The 26,988-nt window shown below is 48.8% G+C and overlaps 1 protein-coding gene across 1 annotated transcript; it reads right to left on the bottom strand.

Annotated features, from left to right (window-relative positions):
* ABCD1 (ATP binding cassette subfamily D member 1) lies at positions 1–25,991 on the bottom strand. The gene is made up of 10 exons (XM_080987438.1): positions 24,831–25,991; positions 19,302–19,482; positions 16,593–16,735; positions 13,465–13,633; positions 9,830–9,924; positions 7,938–8,083; positions 7,232–7,377; positions 6,921–7,005; positions 6,021–6,146; positions 1–4,473 (listed from the first exon to the last, which is right to left on the bottom strand). The coding sequence occupies exons 1-10, from the start codon at positions 25,767–25,769 to the stop codon at positions 4,269–4,271; spliced, it is 2,235 nt and encodes a 744-aa protein (XP_080843564.1). The 5' UTR covers positions 25,770–25,991; the 3' UTR covers positions 1–4,268.
* Positions 25,992–26,988: the final 997 nt, after the last annotated feature.

Genomic DNA, 26,988 nt, shown 5'->3' with positions numbered 1-26,988 from the left:
TGTTTGTGATCTATAATATTTTTATTATCAGCATCTGAATAAACCTGGCTTCTGCCAGCATAAAAGGCACTGTGAGGGTAGGAGAAAGGGGGAGTGGGATGGCAGTTTTGCACGTACATAACAGCAGAGAAAGAAAGTCTTTGTTGCATAGTTTTGTAAAATTCTGACATCAGAGCCAGCAGATGGGAACAGCCTCATTCCACTGAGAATTTTGACACATGCTCAGCCCTCCATGGCACACACTCTGGCTGTCCCCCCCCCCCCCCTTGCCAGGCAATAGTATCACATTGTTTACTTGTGGGGCTTTCATACTGGGAAGGGCACGAAGTGGATGGCAGGCTAAAAATAAAAATAAAAAGATGGTCCGAAGACAATTCAGAAATAAGTTTTAAAAACATCTTACAAAACACACAGACATACTACAATTAAATAAATCAGCAATTTATACAATCAAGTAGAGGAGAGGAAGAAAAAGTTGAAACTCCTCACTCCAAACACCTGGGACCCACTTGGGAAGTCCCATCTCTTCACATGTATTTAGAGGGTTTCAGAGCTGTTCCAGAATGAACAATGCAGAGATTTTATTTTCTCTCCAATAGGATTGTGGTGTTGCTATGCACACACTTGCAAATGGCTTGCCTTAAAATTTGGCTGGAGTAGCTAAGCCAGGCAGGTCTGTGATCAGGAACGAAAGAAGAACCTGTGTTGCCGCTGCTCCCCTAGGCAATGGCGGCCAATACAAGGAGCTGCTCATGAGAGCGAGAGAGGGAGAGAAAACACAACAGCCCTGAACTTCCAGGCTCTCTTTTCAAGGCTTGCAGGAAGCTGCAGCAATGACGAGACTTGCAAACATAGAGAGCAAATCAGAAGCAGATACAGGAGAAACCAATGGCAACACACACACATGCAGAAGAATGTGGCAGAGTGGGCTGTACGACTTCTAACTTCTGGTGGGGGCACTCTCTTTTGATGGTCACACGTACACAAGCTCCCGGCAAGTATAAAACTAACACAACATGGAGAAAGTTTCTTTCAGCTTTCTCTTTGCTCTGCTGTTTGCTTAAAAAAAATTCACAGAAAAGCATATATGTGTTTATATATTTAAGGAGATGACTGCCAGCAAACTAAAGGAGTGCACTTTTACTCTGTCAGGTTGTTACCATCTCTTTCCTCGACAGGTGCAGATCCATTCGTTTTTCTGATGCTGGTATTTTATGGGGTTTGATGTATTTTTGTGGACTTGGTTTTCTGGTTTGTATATTTGATTGTTGAAATCAACTTGGAATTTAGTTTTGTAAAAAAGCAGAATACAGATTTTTAAAAAACTATTAAATAAGAGCCCTGGTGTGGCACTTAAAAGACGCTGGATATAGTGGTGATGTGTGGGGCATGAAATGACCTCCCCAGTGCCCAAATTGGCTGGCGACACGGGCCTTGTGCTTTGTAAAATGTCAGCAATTGCCCTTGGGGAAAGGAAAACTCATTGAACTAGTTGACTGAAATTACGTTAAGAATTTATCTGGTTCTCTGAAGATGTGAGCACACTCTGACTGAGGTGGCCTCTCTGTGAACATGGCTGGACTAGGCAGCAGAGCCTGCAAAACACTGTATGAACTTGCTTCCCTTGTTAGCATCTCAAGATGATCTGCCCTGCACAATGTCCTCCCCCACCACAATGACATGTCAAAATTTGGAAGTGGTGATTTCATGGGGCACAGGGAGCCTCAGGAAGGTTGTATGAAACCTACAGGCTGTGGGCTGCCAAGCTGTGGTTTTACTCCTCCAGAAGCAACATGCCATTTGAGAGCAGTGCGTCTATCCCAATCAGGGATGGCTCCCCCATGGGACAAGCAGGGTTCCAGGTGCCAGTCCTGGGGGGGGGGGTGCCAGAGGGCCAGTTGCCAGGTGTCCCTGGGCACAGAGCTGTGGAATCAGGCCTGCCACCCAGCTTAATGCAGCCTCATTGTCAAATAATGCCTCCTGCTCTGTTTTTTGCAAGAACAGAGATTTAGTCAATGCAGGTTGCAGGGCTGGTATAGCTCTGAGCCCCCTCCCCCGGAAGAGCCCCCTCCCCTCTGGTTAAGGCCTTATGCGTCAGCAGCCGCTGGGCCCGAGTTGCTGCACACCACGCAAAGTGTTGCTAAGTCAGGCACTCTGGAGCACTGTGGGAAAGTTAACACAGCGGGTGGTTTGCCAGACTCTGCTGCTGCCAGTTAAGTTCAAGGGCCAAGCATGGTAGGCCACACGACTGCAGGCCAGTGCAAGATGTTTCACGAAGGGAGAGCCGAGGGTTCATTTCCCCTAAGCAACCATGCATCTTCTTTGCTTTCTTAGGAAGATGAGGTGTGCTTGGAAGCAGCAGGATTGGGAAAGGGAGGCAAGCGGGGAGAGGAGGAAATACCCATGCAAAAGGGCAGAGGGGAGAGAACCTAGTACATGAGGCAAACCCTGATGTCCCACCATCAAAGCCAACGGCTGAAATATTTAAAACAGATAACTGTGTGATGGCTGTAGCTAAATGTGCATTTAAAGGACATGGGAGCACACATCATTAATAGCTTGCTGGTCTGTTATTTCACGTGGAAAACACAACTGGCAGTGAGTCTTCTAACAATAACAACAACAACAACAACAGTAACAACAACAGCACCAATCACCTTCATGACTAATTAAAAGGCGGCTCAGTTTTTAAGAATAGACACATCTGTGCAGACTAACACTGGCATAAGTGAAATAGGGGACAACCAGCAATCCTAGTTCCTTTGCCACATGCTCCCTCTCTCCATCGCATCACGCACATGGCAAGAGGCAAGACCCAAATTGCTGCACTCCTCCTAATGTGGATATATGCTGTGCAGTTGAACTAATGCAGCTTCACTGGCTGAGGCCTTGTTGTCTGTATACAAAAACATCTCTTTCTCTTTCTCTACCTCCAACTCCACCTCCACCCTGCTTTAGAAAACGAGGGGAAATGACCCCAGGAGAATTCCTGCTATTTCAAGGAGAACAAGTCCTAAAGGATAGCTGTATGGAAATCAAGTCTCAGCAAGTTCCCATAGAAAGTGCCCTAAGCAAATGGCACGGGGCCTTCAGCTGGCCTTCACAGAGAAGACCAGTCCCTCAAAATTAAGGGACTAAAGTATTAGAAGCCACGAGGACAAAGCCTCAGGAAGGGCTTTATGTTCTACAGAGTTGCACAAGAGGGGCCCAAGACAGCCCAGGACCGTGGCTTTCAAGGCTTCCCACCTCAGGGGACTCCATATTGGCTTATCTGCTGAGGACCCAATTTGTGTCTGGGACCCCTGCAGTGTAAGAGGCATCTTAGGCCACACACTCCGTTTGTAAGGGCATGAGGCAGACCTAAACTGTTGCCCCAGAAAAATGAACCAACCCCACATTCTGAAACAGTTGTGGAAGGTCGGTCAAAGATGTCGTGGTGAGGTTTTTTGACTGCTTGCCTTGCATAACTTACCCACTGGGAAGCTCTCTGTAAGTTCTGAGGAACAGCAAGGTTTCAGAGAAAACTGTTGAAAATTACTGATCTAGAGCAACGTGGATTTCCTAACTTGCTCCCTTGGCTGCCATGTCACCCACATGGTGTCCAGGTAAGGAGGCTTCCTCAAGAGGAGCTCAGGGGGTGAAGGGGAGGGGTTTTTGGTGCTGCCCTATGCAACCAGCTTCTACAGCCCAGTTGTGGCGAAAAGGAGGCCACCAGGGAGAAAGGTGCAAGAGCTACATTCATGGCTTGGATTCGTATCAAATGTTGTGCGGCTGTTTTGTGTGGAGAAAGGCGGAGACCGGTCCTGCTGAACCTTCCAGGCCTCTGAGGTGTGGCTGATGCTGGAAGCTCACTCCAAAACATCCACAGATGCAGAGGGCAGAGAATGGCAGTGGGGCAACAAAACCCACGCTTTGGCGTTACTATCTTGGGATATTCAGGCACTGTGTGTGTGAGGTGTGTGTGTGGGAGAGAGAGAAAACTTCAGAGTCACTTGTCAGGACGAGGTGACCCATTCCCTCCCTCCAGTCCTAGAACGAGGCAGGCTAAGTGAGAGAAGGTGGCGAAGGGCACAGTCAACAGGTGCCAGAAATAAGCGATGCCCCAGCAGAGAAAACGTGACTCTTCCTTCAGCAGCCAGGGCAACAAGCCGGCCTTCTTCTGCAGCTCCCAGGAGGAAAGGAAAGCAGCCGGGATCCTCTTACTGAGCACTCAGCCGAGTGGGCTGGGGCAGGAATGGTGAGGGGACGCTTCAGGGTGCCTGGCTCTCTCAGATGTGTCCCGCTGGAGAGGCCGTATCTTCACCCAAGATTTGGCAAAGTTCACTGAGACGCTGCTGCATTTCGGGGACTCCGGCCAGCTGCTGCTGCAGGCGCTGCTTCTCCTCTCGCAGGGAGAGACGGGCTGCAGGGTCCAGCTTCTCAAAACGCCAGCCCCCCTCCCCGTCAAACTGCAGGAGGTGGGTGTGGTACTTCCTGAAAGTGAAGAGGGAAGGGCTGCTTGAGATGCTGGTCTGTGCTACGCTTTGCTCCGGGCCTCCCAGCAATCTCTCCACACCCCACACCCCCATGCGCTTGGCCTGGAGCTCTTGCTGCTGCCCCTCATTCCTCGGAGTCCAGCGAGCGCCCTGTGCGTGGGTGGGGTTGGCATCCCTGCCTGCTCCTGGGGAGGGATCTTTCCGCTGAGCTGTCTCTGGGGGAGTCAGGAACAAAGCGGCTCTCAGTCTCCAAGGATGAGACTCTGATGCCCCCCTCCGCCCACACGGCTTCCTGCTGGGGACGTGACTCCCTGCTTGGGAGACAGCCAGGGACTGGAGGGGCGGTGGAAACAGGGAGAGATGCGGGGAGGATAGGAAGTCTTCTGGGCGCAGGAAAGGACAAGGTGGGCAGGCCCAGGCGCAGCCAGACTCTATGCAAAAACAGTCTCCTGTCCCTTTCACAATGTGTGCAGAAAGGAAGATTTTAGCAGGTGCATCCTCTGCTGTCATAAAGCTTCAGTTTATTAAAGACACAGGACTTTTGGAGTCAGTGGGTTATTCTAGGTCCTCCTCCAAAACCCCTCTTTCCCTGTCCGGGTCGAGCAAAGGGGCACCAGACAGGTGATCCACTCTATGGCAGCCTCTACTGGTCACAGAGGAAATGACAGGGCCTGCCTCCAGGCTCACTAATGACACAATCCTTTCCTACCCTGTCTGGGTGGCAGTGCCAAGTGTGAACCAGAGGAGGAAGGGGGTTCATGCAGTGGCAACTGAGGTTTGGGGGTATGATGAAAGCTGGGATGGGGAGATACTGACTCTGATACTGGGGGGGAGGGGTCTGGCAGGTGGGGTGGTCTGGCATTCCAGCTTCTTGGGGAGAAAGGGGGGGATATAAAAGCATGAACAATCATAGGGATAGGTAGAAGCAGAGTAAATGGATGTAGAAGTGTGGACAGACTCCTGGAGGCATAATAAGCCTGCCAGTCCACTTCTCATCTAATGCTCAGATGGTTCCCCATCCTCCTTCTCCAATTCCCTGTCCCCTGTATGAGAAAGAGAGAGAGAGAATAAGGGGTGGCCCACAGGGAATCCTGCCTGGTAAATCAGGTATGTGGAGAAACTGCTCCATTTGTAGCAGAGGTGTACCACCATGGAGACTGAGGGCCTGAGGAGACACACTGCTGCAGGGATCTCCCCAGCCTTCCCTGCTCTCTCAAAAGCCCCACTCATGGGCCAGTGTGTGGCACAGCTGACTCCACAAACAGCTGATGGGCAAGAAGGGAGAAAACATGTGTCCAAATGACTCCAACTAACTAGCCTGGATGTCCTGGTCTTGTAGACAGGAAGCTCCCTGAGCAGGACAGGAGAGTGATCCTAGAGCAGCCAGTACTGTAGAATCATTAAAGGGAAGCGGGAAGACCATTGGGAGCCCCATGGAAGAGTGAGATAGATGTATATAAAGTCCTTAGATCAAGGGGCTCCAAAGGAAGAAAGGCCTAAAGAAACATACCAGGCAGAAGACTGTGGGTGGAGCACAAAACATACCAGAGTGAAGGTCGGTGGGTGATCGAGAGCAATGCTATCCCAGCATCTTTTGCAGCTTGAAAGATCTTGCCTTCTACATCAATGCTGACGGCACTGGTGCATTCATCCAGGAGAGCGTACTTTGGCCTAGGGAGGAAGAGCAGCAGCCCAAATGAGAGACCCCAAAGTGGCTCTTTGGCCAATCCAGTCTGTACACGGCCACTCCTAACACTGCAGTCCTCCACCTTCCCCTCCGCACCCCCCTCCACAATTCCTGATCCAATCTGCGCCTCTTCCACCTTTCAGCTGTGATCCTGGCAGTATTTCCCAATATCACCCTTTTGGTGTGACTTTCGCTGGTCTCAGCTTTGGTTCTGCTGCCTTTCTACTGACGGAAGGACACACTGCATTCCCATCCTCAGCCGGCAGCAGGATGAGCAAAAATGCAAGAGGGACCGCGAGAAAAGGGGTCGCGGGACTACAAGTCCCATCTTCCCTGATTGTTGGCCATGGACTGATGGAAGTCGTAGTACACAATGTCTGGAAAGCACAACACTGGGGTAGTCCTCTGTTAGGGGGATTATGGTTGATTCCAGACAACCTGCCTCATTTCTTTGCACAAAGTTTGTGGGAAGGTTATGCAATATCTGCTGCTTACATAGCACTCACCCCGATTTATTTGCCAAGAGGTTATACAAACATTGCGTCAAGCGATTCTTCTCTCCTGCTTCCCAATGCTTTTTCCTGTCACTTTCCTTACTGAACCCCCCCTTTTTTAAAAAGAAGTAGGTTTGTTGCACAAGACTGCCAAAGCCACTTTAATTACTCTATGTGAATTTGCTGGAATGCAACTGAATCCCATGCACAGAATAGAAGCAGCGGCCAATAATCAGGCCTCTCACTGCACTTGTAGGCACTAACCTGTGGTAGAACATGCGGGCCATCCCCATGCGCTGCTTCTCGCCACCAGAGAGCACATCCTTCCAGTCGCTGACTGCTTCCCAGCCTGGCCCCGCCCATGGATGGAAAGGTAAGAGATTTCATTGGTCAATGCAGATGGTGCAGCAGACCCTCCCATGCGCCCTGCTTGCCCATTCACTTTCTGCTCCACACAGCCAGAGGCAAAGGAAGCAGAAATGACAATTTCCCTCCCCATTTGTCTCCCATGAATTAAAGGTTTGTGTGTTCTCTCTCTCTCTCATGCTCACCCCACCTCTCCTGGTTGCACCCACCTCCCTCACGCTGCACAATGTAGTTCAAGTTGACAATGCCCAGGATCCGCTCCAAGTCAGCGTCCGTCTTCCCTTTCCGTGCCATGTCCTCCGCAGTGTCTGGGTAGATCACTTGGTCTCGCAGGGTTCCCACAGACATGTATGGCCTACCATGAGATACCAAGCAGACAAGTCATAATATTCCTTGGTGTGCAAATGTATTAATATGACAACAACAACAATTTATATCCCACCATTCCTCCCAAGGAAGCCAGGACGGCAAACACGCAAATGCTAAAACAACGTGGAAGATGGAGCAAGCTTGTTTTCTCCTGCTCTGGAGGGTAGGACTCAAACCAATGGCTTCAAGTTACAAGAAAGGAGATTCAAACTAAGCATCCGAAAAAACTTTCTGAAGGCAAGAGCTATTCCACATTGGAAGGCTCTCCTTCGGGAGGTTGTGGACTCTTCCTTGGAGGTTTTAGAGCAGAGGCAGGATGGTCATCTGTCAAGGATGCTTCAGCTGAGATTCCTGCATTGCAGGGGGTTGGACTAATGACCCTTGGGATCCCTTCCAACTCTACACAATTCTATGATTCTATTTCCTAATTTTAACACATTCAGCCCCATGAAGAGCAACCAGGAGTCTTAGGTTCTCTCTTTTTTGTTCCATTGTATCACCCGCCTTTCCCTTCCCTGCAGACATCGGATTACTGGTCCTTTGTACCTCTGTGGAATGTAGAACATACGATGTGGGGGTGGCTTGTAGAGGATGCCTTCATATGTTGGCCAGAGTCCCCCCAGGATCCGGAACAGTGAGCTCTTCCCGCAGCCATTTGGGCCAGTGATCAGCAGGTGCATGCCCTCGTCCACCTGCAAGAAGACATCAGAGAGTAGTATGTCTGATTATTATTATTATTATTATTATTTTATTATTTATCACCCACCTTTTTTCCTGACAGGGACTCAAGGTGACTTACAGATAAAAAAGAACAGCTAAAAACATAGAGAGGTAAAAATCACTGAAAAACAATTAAACATTAACAGAATTAAAACTATATGTATATTTTTTAAAAATACAATCACATCAAAACAAAAACAGCACTGGGAACAGCAGTCAGTTCCCCAAAACTCACTGGAACAAGAACGTCTTCACCTACAGCAGAAAGACAGCAGGGAAGCAGCCAGTCTAGCTTCTCTAGGGAAGGAGTCCCAAAGTTGCCTGGGAGCAGCCACTGAGAAGGCCCTTCCTGCACCCCCTCCAAGTGTGCCTGTGAGGGTGGCAAGACCGAGAGAAGGGCCTCCCCAGAAGATCTCAGAGCCCAGGCAGGTTTGTAAGAAGGAATACACTAGTTTGGACCTATAAAGCAGCTCAGGACCGCAATAGCTCAAGGACCACCTCTCCTCATATGAACTGAATTGAACCCTGTGATCATGATGGGAGGCCCTTCTTCGTGTGCCTCCTCCATGAGAGGTCTGGAAGGCGGCAACATGAGAAGAGGCTTTTTCTGTGGTGGCTCCCGGTTTGCGGAATGCTCTCCCCAGGGAGGCTCATCTGGCACCATCATTATAAATCTTTAAGTGCTAGGCAAAAACTTTTCTCTATAGCCAGGCCTTTGGCCTTTCACTATCTGTGGCCTTTTAGAAGTGGGTGGGATGCTTTTAATGCACTGTTTCCCTCCACCACCACCCCCTCAGTTTTAATGTATCTATGTTGTTTTTGTTGTTAATTTGATTGGTTGGTTGGCTGTAAGTCGCTTTTGGTTGCCTTGGACCTGTAAAGGCCAGACTCCCCTGCCCCATCTCTCCTTGGCCTTTGGAGTATAGATTCAACTCCCCTGCCTTGGGAACCTGGCCCCACTCCCACCCCAAATGGCCCAGAACTTAAGAAATCTGTGATCTGCCAGCCACTTTAGGCCACCTGCCAAGTGACATTACCCCTATGGTGCCCTGACAACTATCTCTGAGCCATGTCAGGCTCTCCCTCTCTCGCCCCACTCCTGTACTCTGGCCAATTTTCCAGCTCTTTCTATGCTCTTGCAAAATATAATAAAGAGAAGGCAATGATCAAGGTCTTATCAGCCCTCCCCCCCAACACCACACCCCCTGCTCCTCCTACCTGACCTTGCAAAGTCAGCAGCACTGGCAGGGACTCTCTGTCCCACCCACCCCCTTCCCTCAACTTTGCTGCTTCATATCTCCTACCGACAAAAAAGCTTGCAATCTCAGCCCAGCCTTATCTCCATCTCTCTTTTAACAACCCTGCTGAATCTGAAGAAGGTTCTTCCAGGCCTTCAGCGTTAGAAACCTCTCAATGTTAGAACTCTGCCCTAGGATATATCTTTCAAGCAACAATACAGAACAGAATTTCAAGCAATAATACACAACAGGCTTAGCAACCAGTAGCAAAAAAGGAAATGGGGTCTGCTCTGCTCCCGTGCTTTCATGAGCAAGTTGATCTGCAGAAATCTGCAAACTTCTCATGGCATTGGAATACAGGGATCAATGTTATCACATGCAAATTCCTGGATATCGGGCAACTGTTAAAGGCACAGCCAACTCAGCCAAAGTCTCCCAGCTCCTGCTCCCCGCTTTCAAACTTTGTTTTTTACTACTTACCCGAATATTGAGGCTGGTGACCACGACGTCTCCAGTGGGGGTGATGATGGGGATGTTTTCACAGACAATTCCATTGTCAACATCAACCACACGTCCTGTAAGCAAAATGGGGTGGGGTGGGATGGGATGGGATGTGGGGGGAAGGAAGGAAGAGACTGGATATCAAATCCACAATGAAAGACAGTGTTCCAACCCTTGCGAGAGTGAACACAGGCTCAGCCAGAAGGGGGCAGCACACCCTCTCACAATCCTCCTCCTGTCTCCTCTCTTGCTCAAGCCCAAATTTAGACTTTGCCTGGGAATGGAGAATGAATGCAAGGTGGGGCCCCTATATCTGCTAAACGTTGTCCATCTCAGTCCTCAGGATGGTTTGCGACAGGCCCCTCTCTGACACTGGATCTGCAGGGAATGGCTATGGCTCACTGGTTAGATTAAGGCAGTCTGCACATGCTCATGTGCACTCCTCCATTTGGTATTAACATGCACATGACTTTATGTTATATGTTTCTGGGAACAAAGCATGGCTTTCAGAAGAGGCTCCAGGACCCAAAGCCCTGCTGGTCTAATCCAGCCAGGCCAGGGAGAATAATGGGATGGAAAGGAGGGCTACTGTACTATTGCAAACCAAATGGGAGACATAACTTTGACAGGTGCCACTTCATACAAAGTGAGGAACACTGTACCTGCCAAAACTCCTCCTCAGCCTTCAAGGCACAGGAGACAAATAGTTATCCTTCCACTGCTGTCATGTTATCTGACCCAACTGGAAGTCACCTTGCGGTCAGGTCAGAGGAGGTTCAGCTGGTATTTGTTTATGGGATGAAGCCAGGATAACAGGTGAGGAAGTGTATTAGGATGAGCCATTAGCTGGTAGGATTGCCAGAGCTGTCCCATCTTAGAGGATCCAGTGATAACCAATGGACATACAAACAGCCCTGACGGATCAGACCAAAGGTCTGTCTAGTCCACCATCCCATTTCCCCAGTGACCAGCCAGATGCCGCTGAGAGGCCCACAAAGAGGACATGAGGGAAATGGCCTACTCTCAGCAACTGGCATGGAGAGAGACGCTGACCCTGGAGGCAACATATAGGCATCATGCCTTGCAGCCAGCAGCAGCCTAATCCTCCCTTATCCACCTTTAAAGAAGGTGGCTGTCCACACATCCTGAGCAAGTGAATTTCACTGCTTATTGCTTGGGGAAGAAGCACTTCTGTCCTGAATGTCCCATCAACTAGCTTCACAGGATGACTCCAAGTTCTAGAGTTGCGATGAAGGGAGGAAAATGTCTCTTTCTCCATGTCATGCAGCATTTTGTGAACCTTAGTCATGTCCTACCTTATTCACTTTTTTTCCTGAACTGAAAATCCCCCAGAGCTGTAACGTTTCCTCCTGGGCAAGTTGCTTCACCCACTGATCACTTTGGATGCCCTTTTCTGCATGTTTTCCCGAACTAACAATGCCATTGAGGCAACAGTTTTGTAGTGCAGGAGTGGGGAGTCTTTTTGGCCCAGTGGGCTAAGATCTTTATTTCCCCAACCCCATGAGCCAGCTTTGACAGGTGTGTGGGACCACTCATCTGCCAATCATCAGATGCAAGATGGGTGGAGGAGTCTGTAGGACCCAGCAGGACTGACGTCTCCATTCTCCAGCTGAAGAGTGGAGGGTTCAACACTGCTCTCTGCAGGGGGGCTCCTTTGCCAGCATATCCCACCCCCCATGACTAACAGAAACAGGACCTATTGTGCAATGTTGTCAATAGATTATGCAAAACATATCAGAGAAATATACTTAATTTGCATAATTTATCCAGGGCCCTGAATTTAAGCTCAATTTAAGCAGGGTTTTTTTTTAATGAACAGAATACCCACAGCCCTAGCCTTGTCAACTTGAAAATTTCAACTCTGTAAGTCACTTGAGCCATTTCTTTTGATAGAAAGACAAGATAAAAATCTAATGAACACGCACAAAACAGAATTACCAGCACAGACTCTGGCCTAGAACTGTACATTTTAATAATAACCAGGGAAGCTGTTGTCAACAGAGAGCAAGAAGCAGGTACAATGCCTGCTCCCATGATGTGATGGGCTGCAGGATGAAGAGATGGAGAGAGAGGTGTAAAATGTGAGGGCAAAGACAAGAGGAGGTGAACTTGCTTTGGGACAGATGGAGATGATGCTGGAGAAAGAGAAGGGTTTGGTGGAAGAGAGAGAACAAGAAGAGAAGCAGGACACCAAAAAAAGAAGTAAGAGCGGACACAGAGCAGCAGAGAAACAAAACTTACAGGCACAGACTCTGGATTCACAGACTGCCCACTCCCCAACTAGAGATGGGCAACTGACACAGCCATCAACTCATCAAAAGTAGTTTGGGATTGTGTTTCCTTTGTCTTTTCATTTATCCATGCTTTATAGGTTAGTTGTCCATAGCATAAAGCAGGTGTGGGGAACCCTTGGTCCTCCAGATGTTGCTGAGCTAACCCTCCCACTGTCCCTGGCCATTGGTCACGCCAGCTGAGACAGATGGCAGTGGCATGGGGGGCAAAGGTTCCCCATACCTTGGACCTGGAACAAAATGTTGCAGTGCAGTGCTCCCTATTCAGGATTCCCGCCACTCCATCTTTCCATTTTTACTCCCCAAGAGACAGTCAGCGTTAGGTGCCCATTGAGCATGCTCAGTGTTTTCGCATGTCTTTCTCTAAAGGTTCTTTTGTAGTTCAAATGGCAGGGTTCCCCCGAGTCTGTTAATGCCTCCCTCTTGTGCACAGGTGATACTATATTGGCTACATAAGGACTGGCACTCCAAGAATTGAAATCAGTATTTGTATGTACAGGATGTTGCTCTAGCATCTATTGTGCTATAGAGCAATTACCAATCTGCCTCTCCTTGGCAGTTACTAAGGGCTATGTGCATTACTCAGGAAAGGAGGGGAAAGAAAGTAGGTGCACAGTCAAGCAGGCAGGAGACAATTCTGACTTGCTGGCAGAAAGGTCTAGTTCTCACCGAGGTGGTAAAACATGCATCCGGAATGTACCACTTTAGATTGTTGGTGCAAGAGCTCCCTTGAAAAGTCCCCTCCATATGAAACATGTTTTTTAAACCTCCACACAACCCCCCCCCTTGTTATCTGGGGGAAGGCTTCTGACATGCTGCCTTTCTTTCTTTTGGACTGTACAAAAAAAAGTAACTAAAATAAAGCACTCGCAAGTAACTCCCTTGCATGTTGTAGCAAGAAAAGGCAGGAATACAGATGAGAGAACCCCTGGCAAGATGGCTCCTACCTGGTTTGTTTTGTAATGAAGTGCCTTCAGTCACGGGAGCCCCGACCTGCAATTCGAAGTGCTATAGCCCAGGCGCAGGTTTACCAGCTCACTGAGAACTAGATCTGATGGAAGCTATGCAGCTGTCTCTGGGTTCCTGTACCCTGATACCTGTGCATGTTTACTTGGCCGAAAGTCCCATTGGGTTTTATGGGACTTCTGAGTAATTGTAAATAAGATAACCATCTTGGTTTGATCCTTGCCACCACGTGAACATCATCTCTTGATCTAGCAGGATGCATCTCGCAGTTACCAGGCCAGCAGCAGTGCAGGTGTGCCATGTCAGCCCAATACAGTCTGGAGCTGAAGGCCTTACCTTGGATTTTGAGCGGCCCTTCTACCCGTACGCCATGCTTCATCACTCTTCCAGCATGAGCCTGACCCTCCTCAAGTTCTCCAGGGCGCCGGAAGTTGCAGGCTTTCACCTCTTCAAACACTTGGAACATCTCATGTACGCGAGCAGTGTACCCGGCCAGCTCAGTCACCTGAATTAGGAAGCAGCAAGTAACATACCTTAGCCCAGAAGGGAAACACGAAGCTTTTAGGGCTGGAGTTGGGATGTTCTTGGTAATAACCAACATTAGTCTCACTGAGACTAATGTTGGCATCACTTTGCCAACAAAGTCTGTATAGTTAAAGCTATGGTTTTCCCAGTAGTGATGTATGGAAGTGAGAGCTGGACCATAAAGAAGGCTGATTACCGAAGAATTGATGCTTTTGAATTATGGTGCTGGAGGAGACTCTTGAGAGTCCCATGGACTGCAAGAAGATCAAAACTATCCATTCTTAAGGAAATCAGCACTGAGTGCTCACTGGAAGGACAGATCCTGAAGCAGGGGCTCCAATACTTTGGCCACCTCATGAGAAGAGAAGACTCCCTGGAAAAGACCCTGATGTTGGGAAAGATGGAGGGCACAAGGAGAAGGGGCCAACAGAGGACAAGATGGTTGGACAGTGTTCTCGAAGCTACCAGCATGAGTCTGACCAAACTGCGGGAGACAGTGGAAGACAGGAGTCTGGTCCAGGGGTCACGAAGAGTCGGACACGACTAAATGACTAAACAACAACAGTCTCACTGAGAGTAGATCCCATTAAGTCCACTGATATCCATTAACTCATAGAGTAAACCCATTGATGTCAATGAGTGTTACCCAGCGTATCCAGCATTGGGAAATCACTCCAAGCATACAGGTAAAAACAACAACCCCACAACAATCACTAATATTACAGACCTTCTGGCTTCGCTCCGGACTCCTAAACCAGCTCAGTCTGTCAAGTTTTACTATGCCGAATTACTCAGAATTCCCATATAGCTCAATGCTTCTTTTCCCCAAGCACACACAGAACTGCATCCCACTAATGAGTAGAGAGAGCTGCCACATACCAGGTCAGACTCTTGGTCTCATATATGTAGCCCATTATTGTTGGGCTTGCAGCTCTGCGAGAGTCTTAAATCTCAGCCTTTCCCATCATCTGATCCTTTTAACTGGCAATGCCAGGAATTGAACCTGAAACCTTCCGGATGCAAAGCATCTGATTGACCACTGAGCCAAGGTCCTTTCCCAAAGTTGCAGGAGGTTGCTTCAGCAACCTTCCCAGAAGAAAACGTTTCCAAAGGCAGAGTTCCCTAGGAAGTTCCTGTGAGTAACCACTGGCAGTTTCTCTCTACCTGGGGCACATAGTTGGCATTGTTAGGAGGATGCCATTAGATGGCAGGGCGGTGTGTGTGTGTGTGCGTGCGTGTGAGACGAAACACAATTAAATAAGTTTCAAATCTCTTTAACTGAGGGTCCCAGATGTCTAACCTGGAGTTTCATTGGCCCGTTTCAATCAAAGCTTATGCATACACTATACCTTTAAAGCACATTCTTTCTCTCAAAAAATTCTGGGCACTCTAGTCTGTTAAGGGTTGCTGGGAAATGTAACTCTGTGAGGGATAAACTACAGGGCCCAGGATTTTTGGGAGGAGAATAAGTTCCTAATGTTCTTTAAAGGTATAGTGTGTAAAGAACCAGAGTTTCAATCAGGTTTAAAGACCAGTCATGTGGAGATTCCCTTAGAGTGTGTGATGAAATAAAGGAAATACAGTATGTTCTGGTCCAGGAAAGGGCAGATTTGTGGAATATACATTGCATTTCCCTAGAACCATCAAGCTCCACCAATTGGAGCCTGGTTTGCAATACATGTGCTAAGAATTAAAGAACATGGTGCCTTTGAGCAGCTACTGAACCCAGGGAATTGTGTTGAGTTATCAGAACTGAACTGAGTTCACAGTTCTTCCATGTAAAAAATCTACTCCTTGTTTCTTCATTTTAGAAGTCTGGTTGGGAAGCAAGATATGTCATTTTGTTGCTGCAATTATTAAACAATTGGGAGTCACAAATACCTGCAAAAATACCGCACTAGTTCCAGATCCACCTTATGCTCATTCCTATTCTAGACCAGGGGTCAGCAAACTTTTTTAGGAGGGGACCAGTTCACTGCCCCTCAGACCTAGAGGTGGGCCAGACTGCACACGCACATACACGCATGTGACAGAGGGGGTATTCTTTCTCTCCCCCAGCCCCTCCCCTCCCCTCGCTTTCCTACCTCCTCCTCCACTCTGCCTGTGGTTGGGAGCCACCGCTGGCGCTGCCTCTCCTTTCCGGGCCAGCTTTCCCGGGTGCCAGGTGGCGGGGCCAGCAGGCACGCCAAGCTTCAGCCAAAACCCCGTGACACACCCGTCACGATGCCCACAGTGCGGCCATGGACGGAGAGGTGGGTGGCGAGGCTTTGGATGGCTGGCACCAATCAAAGCACAGCTCCCGTCCTCCGCAGGGCGGGGAGAAGCTAGGAGGAGGCGTCGCCATTGTGTGTTTGGGGGTGGGGCGGAAATGGCGCCCGAAAAAAATTGCAAAAAAAGGCGCAGTCTAAATGATCACGCCAATTCAAGTGGTGTTTCCAGGAATGTCCGCAGGCTGGATCCAGAGGGCAATTGGGCCTGATCCAGCCTGCGGCCCTTAAGTTTGCCGACCCATGTTCTAGACAGATCCTATACGTAAGTCTCACCAAGTTCAAAGGGAATTATTCCCAAGAGTGTGTACATAGGAGGGCAAAATTAGATGTCTGCTTTGAACCATTTGGTCTGTTACAGATCAAAACCAATCCCACGAAGTATTAGAGCACTGCACTAGGTCAAAGATCTTGCATGTGGGTGTTGGAAAACATGATCGTGTAAGGCAGAATCTAGGACGCTGATGTGCAACTGGGAACTGATGCCAGGACATTGTGCTCCCAGGTCTTCCAACCTTCTGGGTGTGGGCTGTGCCTTGCAGAGATGTGCAATTTTAGGATTTCCCCTCAGAGGAAAACAGAAACGACGTGGCTTATTCCCTTCCTTCAACTGATAATCAAACCAACCCAGTTCCTTCTGGGTCAACCCAAGCAGCCAAGCTGCATCCGTACCTCTTTGTAAGAAGAGATGACTCTCTCTGTCGCATCAGCTGCTGCATTCAGTAGACTCCGTGCTGTGGTGAAGGCTTCGGTTCTCAGGCTCACCAGCTCATTCTCCTCCATGTCCAGCGCAGCTTGCTTCACTGCCTCAGGGTCTGGCATAGGAGGGGAAACCGACATGGTCAGCAGAAACTCCAAGGACAACATCTCTACCCTCCATTTTCTAGCTCCACAGCTGTTTTTAGGACCCGAGTTTGCCTGGAAATCACATGCTCTCACCTGGAATCCTTTCCCTCTGGCCAGGAACACTTGCCTACTGATTACTTCCTGCATGAATGAAAAGATAAGCAGAGGACTCTGAAACTCCCTCCTGCCAGCATCACTGGCATTGGTGAAACCTCTCCCGTAAGCATTTGAGGCATTTGCTTCTAGGCACAGGAAAAGGCTCTTTAATTCTCTCTTGCACCCTTGTGGTTAGCAAAGATGTTTTAACAGAGTTATTCCCTTAAATATTTCCTTCGTTTGCCAGTTTTATTTATTTGGAATACTTATTACCTGCCCTTCACCATATGTCCCAGGGCAAGGTGCATTCCAAAATCAATAAAACAAATTAGAGCAGCACATTAAGCTAAAACTCCAGTTAAAACCATACTTGAAAACCATAGCATTAACTTAACAATGGCAAAACAGCTGCAGCAACACAGCATGGGGAAAACGGTTATTCCATCTTTAACCTTCACCTCCAAAGGCCTGCAAACAGGTGTGTCTGCTGGAGGGTATGCAATGTTGGGGCCAGACACATGTCGGAGGGGAAGATGTTGCAACACCTCTCTTGTTCTGCCACCCCTTGAATTTTGCAGGGCAGTGGTGCTGCATACAGGGCCTAATGTCAGGAACATATGGTGACAGAGCGAGCCTTCCCTGTTGTAGATGTGGGTGCTGGAGGAAGGAGTAGCTTAAATAGCCATTGGTCTGTCTCTTGGCTAACATGGGAGAAAGCAGCTAAGACAATATCTAGGTAGCAGAGGGGCCCTTGGTAGCAGATGCTACAGCTGCAACCAGATTAGGAAATCCCTGAACAGCCTGTACTGGATCACTGGATCTTCGGCTCCTACTCTAACTGAGCAGGTCCCAGAGACTAAGCTAACAAAGATCCTCTTCAGACTTCAAGGAGGGCAGGGGCAGGGACAGCTCAGACACCCACAGCGAAAACAACAAAGAAAGCAACAAATCTTCCTGGGATGATCAGCCTTTTGGTTTCTGTAATACCTTTACATTTAATCATCAAATATCTGTATAATTAGATTTAAACTCAGAAAGAGGAACCTGATCACCTGCTGCTGATCCTGATTGGTCATTTCACCAGAACTTTGAGCAACAGGAGAGAAAAATACCTTCCAGAAAGAAAACTGTAGGCAGCAGGGCTCTAGCCTAGGCTTAGGCCTAGACATTATAAGATTATCAGTCTGACAACACCCTTCATGTCATTCTAGGTATCATTACTCAAGAAGATATATGGAACAGGTGAGCTGCCAACCTGCCCAGCAAGTTATCATTGACGAAATCAGGATCACACACACAGGGTGAATTAATAATAATAATAATTTTTATATCCCGCCCTCGCCAGCTGAAGCCGGGCTCAGGGCGGCTAACAACAATAAAATAATACAACATTTTAAAATCTTCTAAACATTCTAAATACTACATCCCATGTAAAGTTTCACTGTGAGCTGTCTGTATAATCTGCTACCACTCCTCTCACTTCCACCATAAGTGGAGCTCTTGCAATTAACACAAGGACACCTGTTGCCTATAAAACCAAGGAGGAAAAACAGGGTCTCCTCTTCACATCTCCCCAGCTACAGCCGTTTTTCAAAACCAACATCTGTGTTCAGTGCCATAGCTAGCGATTTTCATGTGCAGTGAAGGTTTCCAGTTCTGTACACACAAAAACAACTGACCTCAGGGAGAGTGAAGAATGGTTGTGGGCCTTTAAAAGCAAAGACCAAGGACTAGGAATGCAAGTATCTTCCAAAGAGGTGCAAAACAGCAAGCAAAGGGTGCCGCTCCAAACTAAAGCAGTGGATGTGCAGGGCTTAACCCTTTCCTAACCTGATACTTTCAACCTTCAATCACCTTGTTATCATCTCCTGCCCCAGTTCAATCTAAGATTCTGCACATTCATTTACTGTGTTCTTCAGGAAAACAGCTTATATTTTCTTCCCCTACCCTAAGCTTCTTCTCTAAATCACACAGTCTTCCTGTCACTTTGAAGCTGTTTTGAATGTCCTGACCCCAGACTCTGCCAAATGTGTAATTCAACCCAAAGATTACAGCCACTTCCACATCTTCACTGCTCAGACAATCTGTTCCTGCAAGGGGGGCGGGACTGGAAAGATGTGGCTGAGGCAGGGGCTGCCATGTCACATCTATCCTGCTTTCTTCCCTCTCTGCATTTTTGTGGTTATATGTACTTCACTGTGGCAAAACTGGCAAGCAGAGGGCCAAGGAGAATCTGCAGCAATGCCTAGTCTGATGCCCTCCCTAAGTCTCTTAAGCAAGCTGGTATTCACTTCACTTCATCTGGCATCTTGAAAGCATTCTCAAGTATCGCCTGCCAACAAACAATTATTTACTTTATTACTATATCAATAAGTGACACCCAACATGCTCCCGTCACCCTGTTGTTCCATTCTAATTACAAAAACTGCCTCCACTCACCTGTTTCAGAATAGCCAGTGGCGGTGATGATTGGCACAGCTACCATGACCAGCCCGGCGGCACTCCACACGTACTTCATGAGGAACTGCTCCAGCATGACATACCAGAGCCTTTCCAGGAGCAGCACATTGATCTGGGAGGCCAGCTCACGATAAGAGCGCCGTAGAAGGGACAACTCCACCTGGAGGGGAGGCCAGGAGACATTATGGCATTCGGCAGGGTGATGAGATGTTTATTATTTATAATTTGCATACAGGTGTATCCCCTATGAGGTTCCCAGGTCTCCCATCCAGACTGCGACCAGACTCAGACCTGCTTAGCTTCAGCCAGGCACCTGAAATCCCACGCCCTTAGACTTTGCCTTAATGCAGCTGCTGAGATGGAGGGCATTTCCAGAAGCACTGCTGCTTTGCTTCCAATGTTTGGAGTTTAATTAAGAACCAAAGAAGAATCCTGCTGGATCAGGCCAATAGCCACCTAGTCCCGCATCCTCACAGTAGCCAACCAGATGCCTGCAGGCTGGACATGAGCACAGCAGAACCTGAAATTCCCAGCAACTGGTATTCAGAAGCAGTACTGCTTCCCATTGTGGAGGCACAGCAGAGCCTGATCGCTAGTAGCCATGGATAGCCCTCTCCTCCATGAATTTGTTTAACCCTCTTTGAAGGCCAGCACTGCTTCCTGTAGGAGCAAGTACCGGTACTATAGTTTGACTAAGAGCTCTGTGAATGAATAATTTCTTTTATCTGTTCTGAATCTTCCAACATTCAGTTTCATTGGATGTCCATGACCTCTTGTCATCTGGGCAGCCCAGGACCCCCAGACATACTGCCCAGGCTTGTGCCAGCCCAGGGAGGTCACTTTGGTGGTGCTAACATACTGGTTTGATTTCACCCCCAGAGGCACACTCCATTGTCTCAAGACAGACAGAGGTTCACAACAGCTCCACTTTTCTCATGATATACATAATTTTATAAACTTCTATCATACCACCTCTTAAAAAGGGACGTGGGTGGCTCTGTGGGTTAAACCACAGAGCCTAGGACTTGCCGATCAGAAGGTCAGCGGTTCGAATCCCCACAACAGGGTGAGCTCCCGTTGCTCGGTCCCAGATCCTGCCAACCTAGCAGTTCAAAAGCACGTCAAAGTACAAGTAGATAAATAGGTACCGCTCCGGCAGGAAGGTAAACAGCGTTTCCGTGCGCTGCTCTGGTTCACCAGAAGCAGCTTAGTCATGCTGGCCACATGACCCAGAAGCTGTACACCAGCTCCCTTGGCCTATAGAGCGAGATGAGTGCTGCAACCCCAGAGTCGTCCACGACTGGACCTAATGGTCAGGGGTCTCTTTACCTTTACCATCTCTTAGTCACCTTTAAAAAAGGTAAAGGGACCCCTGACCATTAGGTCCAGTCGCGGACGACTCTGGGGTTGCAGCGCTCATCTCGTTCTATAGGCCGAGGGAGCTGGCGTTTGTTCACAGACAGCTTCCGGGTCATGTGGCCAGCATGACTAAGCCGCTTCTGGCAAACCAGAGCAGCGCTTGGAAACGCCGTTTACCTTCCCGCCGGAGCGGTACCTATTTATCTACTTGTACTTTGACGTGCTTTCGAACTGCTAGAAACTAAAGTTTCAAATGCTGCAAACTTTCTTTGTACGCTCCCTGGAGGCCAGAGGTAGCATTACCTCTTTGTTAGAGAATCTGCTTCATCTGTGCACATGTGATGAAAAAGTTCAATGGTTCAAAAGCAGCCACTCCCACCAGGTTCAGTGCTTTTAGCAGCAGACTGACCTGCATAAATAAGGCAGGTGATGCTTTGCTCATTCCTTTATCTCCATGTCAGGAAAAGTTTCCTTCTTTACTGACCACCAGCCAGCTCTTAAAAGGCACTCAAGCAATTTCCACAAGAAAGAGGCAGAACGACAGTTTGGTTCATTACATGTACGGTATGTCTTTTTTCAGGACTACAGAATTAAGGGACGACTGACATATGTGAATGAACCATTGCAATTCTCTGCTGTCATAGACAGAACTCTTAGAGATTTTAACTCTTAAGATTTTAACCAGCCCTGTTTCTTGTGTCCTTAACAGCAGCTACGGCAGTAGTCTTCACCCCCATGGACAAGAGAAGCCTCATCAACATATATTTGCCCAATCAATGTGCTGTTAAAGACACAGCAGCAGGGGGAAAAGAAAAAAGAGTTGGGTCACTGGTAACTGTCAAGTGATAAGTACTCAAGTGATGTACCTGAATATGTGAACTGGCCCTAAGATTGTCCCTCCCTTTCTGAAAGGGAGGAGAAAAGAGGTGTAAAGTAATCCCAAGGATAAAAAGTAGGGGGAAGATTTCTAAAATTCAGTTGTTCTAATAGCACAATCCTATGCCTATTTACTCAGAAGTAAGCTCCAGTGGTTGCAAAGGGGCTTGCTTCCCAGTAAGTGCGGCTTCCACTATCTGTGTGCCCACAGAAATAAGAAAAGTACTATAGCAACACACACCCTGAACTTTGGGTTACAAATTGAAAAGCCACATTTTGAATAAGGAGTCCCAGTTACAAAACCAGACTTTACTAGCACTTCACTGCTGCTAAATGGTTTGTCAGGGTTTTCATCACATAGATGCAGGGATGCAGCAATACAATACAGTGGTACCTCGAGTTACATACGCTTCAGGTTACATTTGCTTCAGGTTACAGACTCCGCTAACCCAGAAATAGTACCTCGGGTTAAGAACTTTGCTTCAGGATGGGAACAGAAATCGTGTTCTGGCGATGCGACGGCAGCAGGAGGCCCCATTAGCTAAAGTGGTGCTTCAGGTTAAGAACAGTTTCAGGTTAAGAACGGACCTCCAGAACGAATTAAGTACTTAATCCGAGGTACCACTGTATTTGCATTCATAGAGTAACAGCCAATGGCCAGGGGGGCTATCGCTCTGGGCACAAAATTCTGAGGGGGTGCAACCAGGCGCCTCCATACAGCCACCAGCTTCCGCAGGGATCCCTATCCTGGCAAAGGCAGCAAAGCAGCCTGTCAGGGGGTTGCGCCACTGCCACCCAGGCACATCCTGGAAGGCCCCGTCCCAGGCTCCCCGTCCTTGCCTGCCTGCCTGCCACCCTGGGTTTCTGGACCCTGGAGCCCAAACTGGCCTTGCCACCATGTCCCTGGCAACCGCTGGCAACTGAAGAGGCTCCGTCCACCTTCCTCACATTCCTGAGGCCGCGTTCCTGAGGCCATGCCACCCTTCATTCTCCAGGCCATGCCATGCCAAGGCCTCACTGAATGGCTGCCCGGCCAGTGCTTGCTCATTCCTAGCTCAGTGTGCCAAGCTCCCTGGACAGGAGCAAGAGCAGCCCAGGTCCACAGTGAGTGGATGCAGATGAAGCGAGGGTGACCCCAGGGAAGCCCGACCCAGCGCTCCTCTCTGCAGGCATTGAGGGGTTTTGCCCACCAAGGGTCATGTCAGCCAGCGCCTGCACAGGAGGCGGCACAACACAGCCCCGCTTGGTTCCAGGCGCCAGCAACCCACGCTACACCACTGGCCAATGGCAGCTTTTAATTAACTACTGGAAGGTCAGGGTGTGGTGCTAATACCTAGTCTTCTCCTTAGTTCTCTGCAATTGAAATTGGGAAATTGCTCTGTCCCTTCATCTCTGTGGTACAAGCCATGTTAGCCTCACAACAGCAATTCGCCTGGTGTTAAATCTACAAAAGTGCTAGTTCAGCCGCACTGGGACAGGGAGCCTGGATTGCAACAAACCAAATCTACCTGTGATTCCCAAATTATGGAATGCTCTCCCTAGGAAGGTTTGCCTTGCACCTCCATTATACACCTTCAGGTGCCACGCGAAAACATTCCCCTTCAACCAAGCCTTTCGCTGATTGACATCTGATGCTCTTTTAAATGTGTTGTGGGAGGGGGGATTATTGGCTTGTTCTTATTTTTACTATGTATCTTTTGTTTTTTATGTTGTAATTCTATTAGATCTGCAGATCTAGGGCAATATACAAATTTAATAAATAATGGTAATAATAATTAATAACACCCTGAAAAAATACAGGAGGTGCCAAGGGGTATGAGATAATCCTGCACCAATACCACAACTTTAATAGGGAGGGCAAAGTTAATGAGTACCAAGGCAGGAAGGTCAGCATTTCCTGTTCTCCACTTACTAAAGCCATTGAGGAGACAACTAACAGATCTTGTCTCAAAGAGATGGGGATGGGGTGGCTACTGTATTTGAGCCACAGTCCTGCTATTCTGACAATGGCTTTCATATGGGAGTAGTATTTTTGTCCTATGCTGTGTCCCCCACCCTTCCAATCTGCTGTGCAAGACTGGTGGGAGGCCATCTTATGCTGAAGAGCCACAGGTAGGTAGACTAGTGGAGGAGGGGGCAGCTGGAGGCACAGCACAAATGCATCCAGTAGCCCTAAGAAAACCCTGAACATTCAGAGATAATTGTCTTAAACCTCACAAGTGGTGACACAATTCAAATGTCATCATGACTAATACTGGTCATACTCCTTTTTCCTAAAGGGCAACTGCTGCTGTAGACTTTTTGTCTGAGGTGTGTGTGCATGTGTGCACAAATCTGCATGGTTCTAATAAATGTTTAAGCACAAAGGCTGGCCCCATTGCTGTATTTCTGTGTGCGAATGTGACCTACAATTACCCTTAATTTGGGCAGGATGCCAAAGGCAGGAGAGTTTTCGGCCTTGGAATGTTCCTGACACAGCTGGGCTGGAATGGAGAGCGGCGACTACAGTGGACATGTGATAAAAATGACGATTAACTTCAGTCACCATCGCCCTTAATATAAGAGCATTTCCCCCCCGCCCCCCACCCTCACGATGATTCAGAAAACAGGAAGAGCCCAGATCCCCTGATTCCCAGCTCTCATCTGTTACTGTTATATGTTATCTGATCCATTGCTTTTCCAAATCTGGGGATCAGAAATGGTGTCTGATAAACACACTGCAACTGCCATCCAATCGCCTCCGCTAGGCAGTGCAGGAATCCTTAAGTGCCACACTTGGAAACGCCTGGGGCTGTTTTGACGGTTGAGGCAGAAGTCAAGCATGAGCAATAGAAACCAAGAAAGGTTTCTATGGAAATTTAGACTGGTGGAGGATTACTGAACATGGACAGATTTGAAGCTGGATAAATTCAGGTCAGGGCCTCAGCCTTGCTTTCGGACAAATTCAAGGAAGAAGACTACAAAGAAAAGGAAGTAAACAAGGGTGCTGGTTTCAGCTCTAGCTTGTCTCTCTATAAAGCCAACTTCACTTCCACTGGCCCAGGGCCTGGCAGGGTCAGCTGCCTCCATTTCGGAGCTCAGGGGAAGAAGAGAAAGTGGAAAGACATATAACAAAAGAGGGTGGGAATAAACTACCCTTCTCTGTTTCTCCAGTTCTACTACACTATAATTCCCTGTCCGGAAACCCAGGAGTCCTGGCTTCCAGTAATCCTCCTATCAGCTGATCCCTGCTTTCCTCCCAAAGAACCATGGCACGTTGCCCACTTGCTTTACCTTATGGCCCCCATAGAAAGCAATCTCTTCTGAGTTGGCGACCACCCGGGAATGCATGTAGCGCAGCTCCCCTTTCCGACGTGCCTCTTCAGCCACCAGCTGGCCAAACTTTGGCGAACAGGCACGCAGCACCTTAGCAGTGATGCAGACCACCAGGCCGGCAATGACCGAGGGCCAGGCTGTGTCGGCTCCTTTCGATCTGGCTGAGCTGAGCAGGGTATAGGAAGTGACAATCACATCCAGCACCGGCTTGGTCAGGTTCGAGTAGAGGTGAGCCACGGAGTTGGCGAAGGCCACCAGATCTTCCGTGAGAGACTGGTCCGGGTTGCGCAGGCGTCCGTCCATGTTGCTGACGCGGTAGTAGGTCTGGCCCTCAAAGTAGAGCCGATAGGCATGGTCCGCTAAGCGTCCGCGGAAGGCCAGGCTCAGCTGCCCTTCTAGGTATCGAATGGCACTGTTGACAAATGTGGCAGGCAGGGCAATGAGCAGCCACTGAAGAAGCTGCCACGTAAAGTCATGCGGGTTCTTGCGGACGATGCAGCGGGCCAAGCGCCCGTCCAGCTGGGCCACGTAGACCGAGAGGAAGGTGCGGCTGGCTAGGGCGGCCGAGTGCAAGGCCAGGAGCCCCGTTTCACGGCACAGTGGCCCAGGGAACAGCAACCTCAGCAGGCGCAGCAGGCGAAAGAAAAACACCCTGTTGACCCCGGGTGGCGATGCTGCCACCTCATCGGCTGCCCCCCACTTGGAGGCTGGCTCTTCAGCACTGTGGTGCCCTGCTGAGTTGGCATTTACTTGGAGGTCAGAGGAAGCCCACTGTCGCCGCAGGACTGGGTACAACTTCTTGGCTCCATACGCCGCCACCAGGAGTGCCACCGCCGCTCTTTTCGCCGTGACCCCCTGGGCCAACCTGGCTGCCACTTTGGCTGTGGCAACTGGCATGGTGTCCCTGAGGGTGGGCTGGGGGGCACTGCCCCTTGGTCCTGGCTTCCTCTCTGCCCCCCCTCCACCACTCCTTCTCCTCCTCCTCCAGCTCGGGTGCTCTGCTCTCTGCCTGGCTGTGGCAGGGCCGGCTGTTCAGCCAGAGTCCGCTCTCACCCCACAATGCCCAGCCCTCAGCCTGACTAGGTGGGAGGGGACTGAGCCATGGCCATCCCTTAGAACCATAGAGAAAGCCTCGGGGCACCATAGAGAGGACGGTGACAGACGGGCGCTCCTCAAGGCAGCCACTAGGGGGCGCCTGGAAGAATCGCGCACGTGTTTAGCTCTTTCGCTCGCTTGCTTTTGCTCTTCCTGTAAATCGCTCGAATTCGGAGGTTTTAGACCCCGCGAGAGTCCACTTCACCAATCGCACCCACCCAGATAGTCAATACAGTATGTGTCCAGGCGTTCGTCTTAAATCCAGACGTTTTTGGTTTTTTAAACCCATTATTTTGGGGTTGGTTGATCTGACGCATCTATCATTGCAAGCAATGGAGCTGTGGCTTCTAAAAAAACAACGGATGATTTATTTTCTAATTAGAAGACGCCGAGGAGGAGCATGTTTACTGCTTGCAACTCCCCGAGAGAACACAGTTACTGCGTGCTTAATTAATAATAAGTACATGAATGTAGATGACTTTAAAGGTTTGACAATAAAACCTGACGTAACACACGAGCTTAAGAAAATATTTTTGCCATCAGGAACCTCTGTTTGGAGGGTAGGGGGTGGGTGAGAAGGGGGTACTGTTGGATGTCAGTTTTGTTATTTTGAAAAACCAATAACATATATAGAATATATTTTAAAGCAAATTCTGTGTCCTGTTGGGTATGGGGTGTGTGTATGAAAGAGACACGAGCCCTCCTGGTTCAGGACCAATGACCCATCTAGTCTGGCATCTTGTTCTCACTGTGGCCAACCAGATGCCTACCCACAAGCAGGATCCGAGCACAAGAGCACTCACCTCTCCTCCAGTTTTCAGCAATTGGTACTCAGAAGCACTGCGCCTCCAGCATTGAGGCAGAGCACAGCCATCATGGTGTGTGGGAGAATGGAAATTGCATTGCGTAGCGTTGTTAGATCATATCAAAAAGGCTTTCTGTTGTGGGTTCCAGATGTTGTTGGATTTTTAATTTCCATCAGCCCCAGCCAGCATGGCCAGTGGTAAGAGATAATGAGACT

Source organism: Podarcis pityusensis, assembly GCF_964106645.2.
Source record: "Podarcis pityusensis genome assembly, chromosome: 17".
Lineage (NCBI taxonomy): Eukaryota > Metazoa > Chordata > Lepidosauria > Squamata > Lacertidae > Podarcis > Podarcis pityusensis.
Note: the sequence above shows the minus strand (reverse complement) of the source record. Positions and strands in the feature narration are given on the sequence as shown.